General features: G+C 42.2%; 2 protein-coding genes across 13 annotated transcripts in view; both read right to left on the reverse strand.

Moving 5' to 3' along the window:
- Positions 1–971: 971 nt before the first annotated feature.
- On the reverse strand, positions 972–5,489 carry S1PR1 (sphingosine-1-phosphate receptor 1). Its single transcript, XM_073356877.2, has 2 exons — positions 5,236–5,489; positions 972–3,758 (listed from the first exon to the last, which is right to left on the reverse strand). Exon 2 carries the CDS (start codon positions 3,612–3,614, stop codon positions 2,472–2,474), a length of 1,143 nt encoding a protein of 380 aa, XP_073212978.1. The 5' UTR covers positions 3,615–3,758; positions 5,236–5,489; the 3' UTR covers positions 972–2,471.
- Positions 5,490–8,530: 3,041 nt separating this feature from the next.
- LOC140916026 (putative oxidoreductase ZK1290.5) overlaps positions 8,531–16,119 on the reverse strand; it is a 74,318-nt gene continuing 66,729 nt past the window's right edge. For 2 of the 12 annotated variants that reach the window (XM_078854081.1, XM_073356893.2), the window contains one exon: positions 8,531–12,531. In XM_078854081.1, the coding sequence (XP_078710207.1) occupies positions 12,430–12,531 (102 nt within the window). In that variant the 3' untranslated portion in view covers positions 8,531–12,429. Of the gene's footprint in view, positions 12,532–13,310; positions 13,819–15,011; positions 15,175–16,119 lie in introns of those variants that run through there. The other 10 variants (XM_078854079.1, XM_078854077.1, XR_013636179.1 and 7 more) reach the window with 7 other exon arrangements.

Here is a 16,119-nt window from a genome sequence, read left to right on the forward strand (position 1 = left end):
GCCTAGGAAGTGAGTATACATGAAATCATTCCTTCCGTACAGGCAGACAGATGGAGAGAAATTCCAGTCTGTTTCCACTCTTTTGTCTTCAGAGCATTTTTGGAATTTCCTTCAGGAAGTGAGAGGTTCTGACCTAAAGCCTTCCTCAGTTAGTAGGCTCCAGTTTCCCACAGTAAACCTTGCACAGAAATGACGTACTGCATAAGAAGGTGAGGTTTATCTTTACGCCCCAACTGTATCCTGTATAAGCTGAATGAAACTTTTAAAGTATTACCTAGAGAGAATGGCAGCAATAGGGGAAATGGAAGAGTCAAATCTTGGAAGAAATACAGTAGCTACTGAAAAACATTGGCCAGATCCTCAGCTAACAAAGTCAGTGGAGTGACACTGATTTACGCCAATTGAGGCTCTAGCTTTATATTTTAAATATAAACCACCTTGATGTTTGTAATAAGCTAACAGCAAAATTCACAACTATTTTTAAAGATTTTTCCCCCCATTTCCATATATAATTACAACAGAAATGGGACTGATTAATATATGACTTAATTTCTAATGCATGATCTCCTGAATTATATGGTATTTCACTTATTCCCGTCTGGACAGTAACTGCAGTAATCTCCATTATTTGCCATAGTGAAATTTCTTGCTTTGGAGCTTAGATATATTCAAGTTCTTTTACTGGCACCCATCACCTTTCTATTGGAGCACCTAAACAATCATGTTCTTGTATCCTTTTATATTGTTTTGTAAATAAAGGTGTCATTATGGATCTATGTCCTTAATTGAACAGAAATGTCATGCAGAATCAGCTTAATCCAATGTCTATTGAAATCAATGAGAGTCTTTCCATTGACTTCTATGATCAATTAATCATGCTCCATATCTTTATGATAGTACAAAAAAATTGTGATAGTAGCATCTTAAAAAAATCAGTTTATTAATGTTTAGAAATCAATAAAGCTATGTGCAAATTGAACAATAAAAGTCAAAACATTTTAAATACTATTTTTTAAAAACAAAGAAAAAAATCAGTTTAATTGCACTGGAAATCATACTACAAAGACAATATTTTTATAGAAAATCACTTCTAGGTTTCGACAATAACTGTACATTAATCAATTGTTCAGCTACCCCGATACACTTTTTTGTTATAGTAATGCTCTAGGTGTTTGAAGACTTCTGCATCTCGTTAATTATATCTATTGAATACATTCAATCCCCTTAATGCAGGTTAGAAAAATACCGTAATAGAAATGATGCCATAAAACAAATACATTCAATTTAAATTAAAGGTATTTCTTACATGAATTGATAAAATACAGATATCTTTCCTGAAATTATGAACATTCTAATCAAAGAACACAAAGTAAGTGTCAAAAAATGTCTTGCATTTTGTTATGGAAGTACATTTATATGTCATCAATAGCCATTTCACTTGGACAAAGGTCCTTTTTTATTTCTCTGAATCTCATGGTATTCTATACAGACTTTCTAATCAATCTTTACTATGGAAACACTATGGGCCAAATCCTGAAGTTCTTTTTCAGTTTTTACTCTGTCCTTACTCAGGCAAAAACACTGATGCCAATAGTACTTGATATTATATTTATCTTGTCAAATATCACACATTAATTTTCTCTTTAACTGTAGTTTTATCCTGTAACTATTATGGTCATGTAATTTATTTCATACTCAATATAACAAATCAATAGATCTATCGGGCCAAATGCTATTCTGAGCTCCTCCCATGCAATCCTGTTGACTTCTTTGGGGTTATATGAATGTAATCGAATGCAGAGTCTGGCTCATGATCGTAAAAGTAATATGAATTTTCAGCACAACTTCACAGAACTGATCTTGCTAAAGAAAAGCTTTGGACTCCGCAGGTGAAATCTTATTACATCTAAAAACTCAGGAAAGTGATGCCAGCCTATGGTTGTCAGTGATCTAGATTACATTGGTGTAATCTCTTTCCTGCTGTGTGCCAAATGGCAAACGCTTGTGACCCAGGATAGTAGAGCCATCCCTAAACTTGGTACAGAAAGGTCATTTGTGTCAGGGCTTTTTCTGCAAGTGAAGAAATAATAACTTCACGTTCTTCACACAGAAAAAAAAATTCATTTTCCCACCCTCCTCCTTCTGCCTCTCAGTCACGCACATACTCGCACACACACACATGGCACCGTTTCACCAAGGCATCAGTCTTTCCGAGTTATGAATACTCCGGGCAATCCTGAGTCTGCCTCAGTGCAAAGACAAAACATGCTCCATAGGGAAATGTTTTCAAGCCAGAACAGTCTGTCCCACTTCCTGAACTCCACCCTTGCAAGTGCCCTGCTTGCCTCTTCAGAACTAATGCTACCTTGCTCACTTAGGCCATCTCTTTGGAGTTGCTACAGTGAGCAGGTAGCTTCTTGTCTGTCGGGTTTCAAAGGGGAGGCTTTTAAATATGCCCCCGATGGATACTTCTAAGAAGATGAGTTGATATTGCCTGAAGACATGATTGTCTCCGGGCAGTCACCCTCATCCTTCTGTGGGTGGGAGGAATTGTCAGATTTGCTTCGGCTAAACTCCATCCCTCCTATGATTGGCCTCTTGAATTTGGCCCCAGAATCTGCAGAGGGGCATTTGCAGCAGCACAGAATCTTGATGAAGGCCCTCCGCATCTCTTTGTTGGTTAAGGTGTAGATGATAGGGTTCGTGGCTGAATTGAGCACAGCCAGTACTAAGAAATATTCAGCTTTGAAGAGGATTGAACAGGCCTTCACTTTGCACCCCACATCCAGCAAGAGTAGGATGAACAAGGGACTCCAGCAGGCAATAAATGCGCTCAGGACAATGATGACTGTCTTGAGTAAGGCTAGGGATTTCTCTGAGCTCCTTGTGGCTTTGGTAATGTTTTTTCGAAATGTCAGCCTGCGGCTCCGAGTCCTGACCATGGAATAGATCCTGCAGTAGAGGACAACGATGGATAATAAGAGACCAGTGAAAACTGTAGTGCAAAAGAGAATATAGTGCTTATGGTAGAGAGGCAGCACAGTGGAGCAACTCTGCAGGTGGTCGAGGCAGTTCCAGCCCATAATAGGGAGCCCCCCTAGGATCATGGATATCACCCAGCAGGCACTGATCAGTAGGAAGGAGCGGAAGCTGTTGCTCCCATTGTGGAGTTTCATCTTCAGCATGGTGATATACCTCTCAATGGCAATGGCCAGCAGGCTGAACACAGAGGCTGACAGAGCTACAAACATGCTGCCTTCCCTGACAAACCACTGGGCAGGGGTGAGACTATAGGTTTTGTGTCCAGATAACAAAAGGTTGGCAGTATAAGCCACCCCAGCCAGCAAGTCTGACAGAGCCAAATTCCCAATGAAATAGTACATGGGTCGATGAAACTTCTTGGTTTTCCAGATGGTCAGCAGGACAAAAATGTTCTCTAAGATGATAAAGCAGCAAATGATGATAAAAACCACTGAGGTCACTTTTATTCCACTGTCTGCCTTCTCGTTTAACTTCCCTGTGAAGTTGTAATGTTTCTTAATGATTTCAGAGTTGACATAATCGCTGACTGAGTCATTGAAAACTTTCTTCTGGCGGCTGCTGGTAGAGTCCATGGTTCCAGGCTGAGTGGCACTTCTCCAGCCGCCCACTAGAGGGTGAAGTCAAGTAGAAACCTCACCGGCCACCCTTGTGGCAGTATCTTTGAGGTGAAGGCTCCAGTGTCCGGTACTCCCTGGGTAACCTCAGACACCACAGCCCTTAAAGCAGGGGCATAAACAAAGCAAAGAGTCAGAGGAAGGGATGCAAACAAGGTGGCAAACTGAAAACAATGTAAAACAATCTGTTCATTTCATTGCATGTCAGGTTTAGATATTAGATCACAAACGAATCACTAAGGTCCATTCACCCTCTCCCCCCACCATGTAAAAAAAATGGCTCAGCAAAGTAAATAGATAAAGCTCATCCAATAAAATTTTTTTCTTAATGCAGATTTGCACAAATAAGTAAGAGAAATGGGACTTGCACCGAGTGTCTCTATCTCACCCAGTGCGAGGGATCCCAAGGTAAGCCAGTGGAAAACACAAGATCCATCTCTCTCTCTCTCAATTTCTCAAACTTTTGACATAGGAAACACCTTTTAAAAGTTCAGGTTTAGAAAGAGAAAAGGCTTGATTTGTTTTAAATGCAACTGAAAATGCACAAAATGAGTCCGGCATGAAAATCACTTGACTGGAGCGACCTCACTGTTTTTCCACTATTAACATTCTAAATGTGTTGTGAGGGAGGGCAGTTCTGCAATTTACTGATGCCATCTTGAGAAGAGGTAAAGGGGTTGGTGCTCACTGATGTGTGTAAAGAGACCCATCTCAAAGCTGTAAGCAGAAAAGCTGCCCCTACTCACTTCTATTTGGCAACATCATCCTTTGCAAAAGTTGTGCCAGTGTAAAATTCAGAAAAGCAAATAAAATAAGCTATCAAACACATTTTGTAAGTCTGTCTGAAACAAAGGAATGAGCAAATGTCAGTTTGGAATTTAGTTATGGCAAATACAAATATAACTTGTATAAACACACAAAAAAGAAAATGTATAAGGCTTGTAAAATTATAGGTGCCACTTAAGGGTGGAAGTAAAACAAAAGCAAATGAATTAGCTGTGTTAAATAATGCAATGAAAGCAGAAAAGATTATAGAAGTAGAGAAGCAGAAAGTGGAGTCCCAGGTACCTAGCATGTTAAGGTGTGATATACAAGAGTGATCTATTGAGTGATCAGATCATTACTTCTCTATCAAATTCTCCCAGAGATCTCACTAACAAATTTGTGTAGTTTTACTGAGAAATATTCTTTTGCCTACTCCTGGCCAAACACAGTTGCTGATGCTGAGTAGTTAACAGTTGCTAAGGACACTGGCTATTCTACTTCACTCATCAAAATGAGAATCACAAAGCAGAAACTCTGTGTTTGTATGGTGCTTGGCACAATGGGTCTCCATTCCTGGATGTTTCTGAGGTACACTACTGTAATAAACCCGAGTAATAATAATTAAAGCTAAACCCACATCTACTCCGGCAGAAAGTAAGGGGAGGCTCAGCTGCCGATGAAGGAAGCTCTTGAGTCAGTAATCCAGTATTTATTCTGGGGAAGACTCACTCAGAGCATTGATTTTTAAACGGGGATTTATACCAAAAAGCTGGTTTCTAGTGCCAGCGTCCCAAACTGTGCTCCCAATGCTTACCTTGCTCAGAAAGCGTTCAGTCTCTGAAGCCACTGCACTCCGCATCTCTACTGCCCCAGAAAGAACTCCAACTTGGCTTTGTTATGCAAGTGGCTTTAAACGTTTCCTTTAGCTAGTGGTCTCCACCCCTTCGGTTTCCTATTTTTCTAAAGAGACGATTTAAGCAGCTTTTTAACTCTTCAGTAACCACAGGCTGATTTCGTTGCATCTGCCCTGCTGGGTTCCTTGACACACACAGCTGAATTCGAGATCTGAACCCTAGACAGGGTGCGGTGCCCTAACTGAAATCAGTCAAGCAGAGAAACTTCGGGCCGCCAGGCTCAGCTCTCCTCCCACCCTTGTCTCCGGTGCCTGAGCCAGCGCTCCGCTGCCGGCGGGGAAGGGTTAATCCCATCTCCCTCCTGCTGCAGGGGCTGTAGCAGCTCGGGGGCTGGGTGTTTAACACAAAACACACATGGGAAGAGGCGCTGAGGAGCCAGCCTCAACGCTGGTGGAAGCCCCTCGAGGAGTCACTCTGGAGCTAGCCTGGTACAAAGCAGGGCTAGCCTCTTCCTCTCCCTTCTACCCCCAGATTTCATAGTCAGGTCAGCGACAGGATGCAGAGCTGGGGAGACCCGAGATGTCAGCCAGAGGAGGTGGGGGGAGACCTAGCACGAAATGACTTCATTCTTTTAACCTTTGAGTGCCTAAAAGACATCCCAGTCTCCCACCTCCCAGAGGCCCCCTGCTTCAGGCACTAGGCAATGTCACCCTCTCTGGGATCCTTGCTCCCCCGGGGGCATCAGTGCCCCACAGCGGGAAAGGCTGTCTTTGAATCGTGTTAAGAAAAGGAGGACTTGTGGCACCTTAGAGACTAACCAATTTATTTGAGCATAAGCTTTCGTGAGCTACAGCTCACTTCATCGGAAAGCTTATGCTCAAATATCTTTGTTAGTCTCTAAGATGCCACAAGTCCTCCTTTTCTTTTTGCGAATACAGACTAACACGGCTGTTACTCTGAAACCTTTGAATCGTGTTGGCTCCCTCTAGGTGGCTTAGCATGCTTGAAATGCCTGTCGAGATGCCCTCTTTGCTAAGCAAACTGGATTGAGCTAACAGACCCTTCTGCCCGGCAAGGCGGAGCAAATGTGCGGTGAGTGGAAACCTGTACATCAGCTCCCCTGGGAAAGCAGCAGTTTGGCCAGGAGAACGCCCTCCTTCCGTCCTTGGAGGCAAGTGATGGCATCGCAGGTCTTCTTCCTTTTCACTGCTGCCCAAGGAGTACCGCAGCAGCAGCCGGGACCCCGTCCGCCCTTCTGCCGCCAGCACTGGGATAGTGACGGCTGAGGCCTGGGCTCCCCTCTTCCACCAGCAGACATTGGCAGGCTCCCGCAGCTCCAAGTGTTAATGCCAGGACCTGCCTGTCTCCTGAGAGCAGATGGCCTATGCTGTGCCGTGCGCTCCACTTGCACTCCTTGACCATGTGTGATGACAGCATCATCAGTTCAGGGGTGGCAGGTTTGTATAATTTTTGGTGGTGCCCAGAATGGGTCAAAGTCCTGCCTCCCCACCCCCACCTGCATATTGGTACACATAAAATTAATGGGGTGGGGCCGAAGGGTTTGGGCTGTGGGAGGGGCTCAGGGCTGCGGCAGAGGGTTAAGGTGCAGAGGGTGAGGGCTTTGGCTGGGGATGCGGGTTCTGGGGTGGGACGGGGCTGGGGATGAGGAGTTTGGGGTGCAGGCAGGCTGCCCCAGGGCTGGGGCCAGAGAGGAGGGACTCCACAGTCCCTGCAGCCCTCTCCCTGCTGGCAACAGCAAGCTCTGAGGGAGGGGCCCCCTCTCCCCCGTGGCAGCACACTGACCAGGCACTGTCACTGCATGTGCTCCTAAGGGCCTGGCCCCTCTCAGGTCCAGAAGCCTCCTCGCCTCCCCTGTGGTGAGTGCCGGGGGTGGGGTGGGGGCTGCCATCACACATGTGCCTTCTCCCTCCTCAGCCTGCTGCCCCCTTTTGTAGCTGGCAGTGGCCAGCGAGGGAGCGCAGTGCGGAGCAGCAGGGCAGCTGCCCAGGGCGCAGGCAGAGATGCTCCAGGGGAGACGCACAAGAGCAGCAGGCGGGGCTGGGGGATGCTCCAGGGGAGGTGCCCGGGGTGGCTGGCAGGGCCTGGGGAAGAGACCTTGCTCCAAACATTGGTGGAGCCGGGTCCCCGGACTCTGAATTTTCTGGAGCACGGGCACCATGGGCCCATATAACTTGCCACCCCTGAGCATATTGACCCCAGAGCCAACGGTCACAGTCATGAGCCTTTTATGCCAAATAACTAATCCGTCCCTGATTCTTCCCCCTCCTGCCCATTAATTCCAACATCTACCTTTCCTATGCCAGCCAACAATAGAGGACCACGGGTTCCAAACTAGGATTTGTCACAGATGAGAAGGAAACTCCAGCATCTCTTCTGTTCTTTCCCCCCCAAGAGATTCTCTAGATGCGGTTAAGAGGTAAAGAAATCAGGATGACAATGATGGAGACCATACCAAAAAATAGTGTCACAGTGTGCCCTTTGTATGTCATTTCATATGCTTCTGTTCCAGCTGTGGATTTTAAAAATAACACTTGTGGAATGAGTTGAATAAAAGGTTTGTTGTTATTGCCTCTAAAAATGGAACATTTCTCATTGTTTTGTGCCACACTGTTATACTTGACCCCTTTTTGTGGTAACGTTCTTATCTACAAAAGGCAGTGTGGGCTAGTGAAATGACCATATTTTGGGTAGCTAATAGCACTTGAGATCTGACACTAACTCCCTGTGTAGCCATGAGTAATTCACCTAAATTCACTGTGTATCAGATTTCCCATCTGTATAAAGGGAAAAAAAAACCACTTACTTTTTGAACTTCCCTCACTGGGTGTGGTGGTGGTGGTGGGGGCATCCTGAGGATTGATTAATATTTGTAAATATCTGAAGATGTGAAGCACTTTCATTCTGAAAAATGCTAAATATTGTAAATTCATTATTTATTATTAGAACAAAAAAGGCAGTGACAGTGACTGGTGCTGAGAGAGAGTTGGCGGATACTCCATGGATAGAGAATTTGTGTGTGTGTGTGTGTGTGAGAGAGAGAGTGAGTGTTACATGGGGTTTATTCACTCTCCTTTTAAACTTTTGAAATAAATACTATTCTATAGTGTTTGGAATATTAACCCTTACTTGGGTGGTCAATGTGGCTAACCATGCAGAAACCTTCTTCCCCTCCCTTGCACTGTTCTCTTTACCCCCACCCAAGATCACAATACAAAGGAACATCACAACACGCAATAAGATTTTAATAAATTAGGTCTTTTATTTCACTTTACATGCAATTCAGTTGGCAATAACACTGCCACACAGACCAGAGCATCTCATTTTATTTACGTTGATAGTCATGTTTCAATTGCTCCACACCTCTCCCTGAATGATTCAGCTGAAATTGTACTTGAAAACAGACATTTACTCATCTACCACAAAACTAGAATCATGAAAGTTCTTGAGACTGGAGGAAAATACAGCGGTTAAATTGCAACTGTCAGAAAAGTCATGCAAAAATAAATCATGCTTGAGGTTGACATATGCATCCCCTTGTAACTGCCTCACATACACAAGTTGCATATTTTAGTGACACCCCTTATTTAGCTTATTTATGAAGACAACTAAGTGGAAGTGAGTTAATAGATATCTTTTTAAATGTGTTTCTTTTCAGGAAATACACTCTCCTGTAACCTTACTCTAGCAGTACATGAAAGTAACGTGCTGTACTTGGGGATGACTCAGGGTATCTCTGTACTGATTTTTAGGTGTCTGGTCAAAATCCAGCCTAAAATGGTCCTGACTGAAAGTTGTTCTCATCTGACTATTCAGTGGCCTGTGTAAAATGGCTTGGTAATCTCAATCCAGTTCTCAGGAATCAGGTGCCCACATCACAAAATCCAGCATCAATGCTGGTTGACCACCCCTACTTGACATCCGTGTTGGCAGCTCAGCAAACAACAAATGGTACATGGAGGCTGAATTATCTGCTTACCCTTTCAGATACTCTCCCTAGAACAGGCATGATGCATGTTATTTGTCACTATCTTTCCTACACTTCTTTTGTGATCTTTTTGTCCTCCAGGTGCATCTCCTCCTTTTCTTCTCTCCCAGCCTTTTCCTCTGCTTCTGCACTTTTTCCAAGGCTAATTTCTAATGAGTCCTTTTGGTGCTTTTCACTGGGTTACAGACTACAGGAGCACAGGCAAAACCAAACTTTTCTGTTTCTGGCTATATTGAACAGGCTGAATAACTCTGGTTCTTATCCTGATATCTGAGAATAAGCACTTTGTCTCATGCAAGCATTATTTCTGAGTCACAATAGCTGATACAGTACTGGAAAAGAAGCAAACTCCAGGGCTACTTTTGGTTTGATTTTGCTACAGGCTGTTTACCTAGCCTGAATCAACTGTGAAAAGACAAGTGGAGCTTCAAAGAAGCCAGAGCTAGGCAAGAGGCAAAGACTTGTTAATTCTGCTGTGCACCCATTTGTCCAAGGATAGGTTCTCTCCATAATGAATCCATATGGACAAGGAGAATTCCCCACCCTTCCTTCAGAGGTTCTTACCCCATTCTACTCCCTTTAAACTGTACACTTTCCTCTCTTGAGACAATAAGAGTGCATAAAAAGCTAATGAGTACCCATCTCCAAGGGGCACTGTTACTGCTCCAGGAATTGGCCCGCAGGAGGTGACTGCATATCTAGTGAGTTCCCCATCTACTGAGTCTATCACCTTTGTGATCTGAACAAGATATCCCAAACTGGTTCTGCACCTGGGTACTCCACATCACAACATGAAGTGTTACTGTCCTGTCACTTTTTCAGTATAAATAGTTTTGTTTTGCGTGTATACCAAAATCACCCCAGTAAAGCCAGGCACAATTGCACTGATGTGCTTGCTATTCCATTGCAAGTCACAGGAGAAGCACCCATGTATATCAGGGCTAAGTTTGGCCAAGGTCTTTCTTTTAGCTGTGCTGTGACTTTCTTCTTTTCTTTCACTCTTATTGCACCAATCCGAAATGTAAATGAACATTTTGTGTCAAAGTAAAGCTGCAGGCCAATTCAGATGATTAAGTTCTTGTATAATTGATATCAGGTAAATTTCAGAAGATCTACTGAGATAACAGTTGCCCCATATTTTTTTAAGAAATGAGACTGTGAAAACAATGACCCAAAGCTTATGTATTACTTAAGGAATGCCATCTCAAAAACAGTGTGAACAGAGATATTGTGAGTTTGTATATTGAATAGGAAATGGCCAGAAATTTATCTCCAGCTACTGATGAGCAGCTGGCTCTTAGAGGGATACAGTAGGTCACCTGAATATGTATCTGCACTATTTACCATTGTTGTTGTTGTCTATTAATGAACTAGTTTACACTAGCATTTCATTCCGTCCTGGTTAACGATAGAAAGGGAACTTTTCTGTTAGATCTCTTAACTTTCCTAAATTTAAAATGACTGCTGGCTCCACTGTGAAGGAATGCTGTATTGAATACATCCTAAATTATCCTGCTATAAAATCTAACATCTCTGAAATTCCATGTATATGGCTCATTTGAACTTTCTGCTCTGGAATCACCTGTGTTCAAGATCAGGAGAAAGGTTATCTTTAGCCCAGAATTAGAGAACAAAGGGACATTGTCCCTGAATCTCAAATATATCAGAAAGCAAATTTCAGTGGGAGGGATGTAGTATAATTAAATGTCTAGCAGTGGATTGTTACAGAGCAGCCACTTCACCCGTATGTTTTCTTAAAAAGTTGGGTGTCAGGAAACCATGCGACTGGGAAAGTTTAACTACTGCTTCCAGTAGTCAGAGCAGTGGTTCTCAAACTTCTGCATCAGCGACTACTTTCACCCAGCAAGCCTCTGAGTGCGACTCCCCCACTATCCACTCTGTACATTTTTTGTAGACTGCCCACAATTTTTTGCACACAATCATTTGTGCAGTCAAACCTTTGAGTCTTTGAATGCAAAAAGTGCTTGTTTCTTTAATAAGACAAAATGAAGACTGGAGATCAGGCACCATGAGAGCTATCAGGGCTGTTCCTTCAAGTAAGTCAGGACTTGATGGTCCTTGTAAGAGTGCCAACAGCGTAGCTTTGCCCAACTGAGGAAGAGTTCAGATAATGGCCTGCAGTGTCCTGGAAGAATTTACAAAATTAAATGAAAACGGGAGAAATGTAAACTACAGAATGGAGACTCTGAGTCAGATTCTGATCTCTGTTGCACCACTGTAAACCAGGCGTAACTACACCCAACTTCAGTAGTTTCTCTGGATTTGTACTAATGTGACAAAGATCAGAATTTAGCACTCTGTTCACAGTCCAATTGCGGAATCCCAGATTACAAATCAGGATATACTGGTTCTATTCCCAGCTCTGTGATTGACTTGCTATATGAGCTTGCACAAGTCACTTAACCTCTTAGTTTCCTCATCTGTAAAACAGAATAGGGCTACTTACTTCCTTATGGAAAGCACAGGTGGATGTACTAAGTACTGTTTTATTTTTTTATTAAGAAACTCACTTTGAACACGTTATAACATGCTGAAGTGAAAAGGAGTTTTGCCCATAACTGAAAGCTGGATTGAGGAGACAATCCTGCTTCCACTGAAATTAAAGTCAGATTCCTAAAGGTATTTAGATTTTTAAAATATAGCTTTCGAAAGCACGTAGGTGCTTAACTTATTGATTTCAACTAGAGTTAGGCACCTTAAATGCTTCTGGAAATCTCACTATGTGCCTATCTCCATCTTTAGGTGCCCAAATACCTTTGAAAATCTGGGCCGGAGTGCCAGAACTCCAATAGATATAAATTGGTTCAAGTCTTGACTGAAGCAGGGTCCCAAACAGTAGCAGCTGAATTCAAATATGGTGAGGTTGAACAGAATAACTCAAACTATCAGAAGAAAATATTACAGAAAGACCTGGACGTCAGAGAAACAGAGTATTAAGAAACGTGTGTGTGTGAGAAGAGAGAAACTAAGCCACATTTAATTCACTTTGTGCATATAATAGTCAACATCATAAGCTATTGACAGGAGCTTTAAAGGTAATAGAACAATGTAGATGTGAAACAGTTTTGTGCAGTTCAAAATGTATTAGTGTTTCAGTTGTTGCAGGTTAGAACAATCTGGTTTGAAGCTATCCTTTCCATAACGGATAGGTTAGGTGAATCAGTTTTTTGTTGATGTTCAAAGAATCTAAAAATTCCAGATCTTCTTCTCTCAGACTAAAATCAAAAACCTGGGTTTGAGGGAAATAATACAATGATTAGAGTAAAGCAGGTAAAGATAGATTGTTTACTATAAATATGCTATCAAATAATAAAATCAGGTTTCATTCTATTGTTAAATAACATAATAATATTCATCAGGATTAACTTATTTAATGTGTATATGGGTGTCATAAGACCTCTGGGGGGTTAGACTGTAATTTAGCATTAATTAAACTGACTTCTATTTCAAAGTGATATTGAAAAACATATTTCACTTATTTGTTGCAAAGCCTAAATTAGTGTTTTGTGTTTCCATATAATACAACTTATTTTTGTGAACTAGACCAGTAAAAAATGGGTGAAATCAGGAGCAGCTTAGTTCCAAAACAGTAAGAATTAATAAGCGTTAGCACACTAGTGTCTGAATTACAAGTACAGCACTGAGTTTATTAATGCCACTGCAATAGACAGAGAAAGGGGGGGGAAGAGAAAGTCAGCAGCAGGAAATGAAAATAGGATTGAAAGGAGTTCAGTAAGTGACTTGAAATACTTTTACCAGAAGTCACTGCATCCAAAGTCCTCAGAAACTTTACTATATCCCATCACTACATATCTTTTTTTGCACTTATTAAAATATAACAGAAGTGCCCTAGTGGTGCAACTGGATAACATAATACTAACAAAAATATAGTGGAAAGATATTCTCAAACTCAATTTTACTCCAATGATGCAAATCAGTCCAGCAAAATTCTACTGTTAGCTTTCTCTGTCTCACCAGCAAACTTGACATTACTGGACAGAGCATCAGAGCTAAACACTGAAGTCAAAGGAGCAAGAATATAGTCTTAATTGAAATATCTGTCACTAATTGGAACCTTGTTTATGTGTAATTCTGAAAGAAACTGAGCAAGAAGACAATTCCCTAGACAGAATGGATTGTGATAATCATCTTCCAGATAAATCAAAGGTGTGAATAGCTGTAGACCAGTATTTTATGATAATCGTGCTACACTGGACATATTATATGATTAACAAAAAACATTTGCTGTGCCATTAATATAAGGCCTCTATTAAAACAGCCTACTCTTTCTATGCCAAGAAAGTCAATTTAAGCCACAGTACAGGACTTCCATCTCTATACTCCAGAGAGTGATCATTTACCAACCTTGCCATGCACCCAGTTGAATGATTTACCACAAATTCCTCCAGCAGTGGTAGACTTAATTTATTTTTATGGGATGGATCTATGCTGTGGAGAGCCATTGGGGAATAAAGAGCTCACAGAAAAGAACTCTTCCTTCTCTCTCACCATGAAACTGTAAAAAGTCAGACGAAAAAGGGAAAAAAAACTGTATTTCATAGCTAAGTTATGGATTTATTTAAGGTCGGCGCATCCTCGGTGGAATATTGAAGCCTTAGCTAAAAAAAACCTGGAACTCCCTTTTATAAAAATTGGGTGGGGGAAGAGTTAACTATTTATGGAACTATCATACAGCTGATATAAAGTCTTCTTTAGTAGTTCTGCGTCTGAATTGCTCTCAGCCAGCCTTGAGAAGTCCACTCTCAAAAAGTACATCAAAGATGCCCCTGTAAAGGGCTGGCTGTACAGGCTGAGCAAGAGGGCTACTGATGGCAACATGTTAAAAGCAGCAAAGTTTTGTGAAGTTCTTTGCATGGGTGACTGAGATCTGGTACAAGTGGCTTAGGGCAGTAGATCTCCTAATGCTGGCTCTGTTCCGTCCACACTTAGCAGAGATCATTTGATGTTATCACTAGTGGATATGTTAAACAACCACTGGGTGGGGGATGCAGCAGTATTAAAATTGAGCCAAATTAATCTGACAGTCTATGTTGGCTTTTATTTCAGTGGGTTCTGAAGGTACTCAGAATCCTGGAGGTTTGAGCTCTTAACCCTTAAGCCCTGGTCCCCTTGCAAGTCATGAAAGTTGTTCTTTAATCGTTTGGCAGTAGTTGTAATTATTCCTGTTTGGTGCGGAGGATGGATAAGTGGCTGTTGAATAACGATAGTGAGTAAAGTCATGTTTATGTCATAAATATCACATGAGCTCATTACAGGGAATACAGTTCAAATATCCCTTCAGAAGCATTGCATTCTCAAGGGAGGTTGAGAAGTGTGTGCAAGGATTAAGTTCAAGTCTACCAAACAGTATCACGAAATGTTACCACTAGGTTGACCCATCTTTAACTTCTATTGTGTACATTGAAGTCAGGGACCTATTTCTCAGATCTTCAAAGCACTAGGAGGAGATTTAACCATTTTGTCTCCAATTAACGTCAGCAAGAGCAGCGTCCTTCTAGTACAGTGCTTTGAAAGAGTGGTGTTAATGTTATCAGAAAGCAACTACCTTTAAAAGGAAAGGAGAAGATGTTTACCACAGTGCACAAGGGTGGCAATATATATTTCTAACTTCTTGACATTGAGGGCTTTTGAACTTATAATTATGACAGCCTGTTTATTACATGTTGTTCAGAAAAGCAATATAGATACCTTTAAGTTTAGACTGTGGGGAGAGATGTTATAGAAGCTCTGATTTTATGCAATCACTTCTGCAGCTTGGTCAGAAATGCTTTGTGTCTGCACTTAACATAATGACCACCAGTATTTCTCAACTAAAGGGTCTGAGATGCCTTTAAGCCACATAGTATTTAAGCTGCCAAGAAAACAGACAAGCATAAAAAGAAAAGGTTAAAAAAAGCCACTCTTAAAAGATCAGACAGGAAGCTACTTGACTGGGCAGCTACCTCGCCCTTCCCCTTCAATTTTTGTTTATTTTTCTCCTTTCCTTATTTATTGTTTCAAATTAGTTTCCATTCCCTGCGTGATCAGCGTGTTCTAGCAAAGATGGTTGATTAGATGTACATATGCAGTACTTGATTCATCACTATTTCAAATCAGGTGATACTTAACCCCAATTAAAGGGTCCGCTCTAATAGCTTAGTGTGTTAATAATATACTGTGACAGGGTTGGGCCGGATGGCTACAGGAGAGTAATAGAAGGCAGATATATTAGCCCCAGGTTAAGTAGGTCCCTTTCCCCTGGGTAAGGTAACAGGGAAGGTTCCAGAACAATCAGGAACCTTCTGGAGACAATTAAGACAGACAAGCTGATTAGAACACCTGCAGCCAATCAAGAAGCTGCTAGAATCAATTAAGGCAGGCTAATCAGGGCACCTGGGTTTAAAAAGGAGCTCACTTCAGTTTGTGGTGCATATGTAAGGAGCGGGGAGCAAGAGGTGCTAGGAGCTGAGAGTGAGAACGCATACTGTTGGAGGACTGAGAAGTACAAGCATTATAAGACACCAGGAGGAAAGTCTTATGGTGAGGATAAAGAATGTGTTGGGAGGAAGCCATGGGGAAGTAGCCCAGGGAGTTGTAGGTGTCGCACAGCTGTTCCAGGAGGCACTCTAGACAGCTGCATTCCACAGGGCCCTGGGCTGGAACCCGGAGTAGAGGGCGGTCCTGGGTTCCCCCAAACCTCCCAACTCCTGGTCAGACACAGGAGGAGTTGCCCTGGACTGTGGCTTCATGAAAACGGCCAAACTAAGGGCTGTCGTGAAGCTCCAAGGCGAGAAAATCTGCCAATAAGCACAAGACC

This window comes from Lepidochelys kempii, chromosome 8 (assembly GCF_965140285.1).
Source record: "Lepidochelys kempii isolate rLepKem1 chromosome 8, rLepKem1.hap1, whole genome shotgun sequence".
In the NCBI taxonomy this organism is placed as follows: Eukaryota; Metazoa; Chordata; order Testudines; family Cheloniidae; genus Lepidochelys; species Lepidochelys kempii.

Excerpts from the sequence above, each read along its gene's own strand:
- S1PR1 (XM_073356877.2), bottom strand. The coding sequence starts at position 3,614 with ATGGACTCTACCAGCAGCCGCCAGAAGAAAGTTTTCAATGACTCAGTC.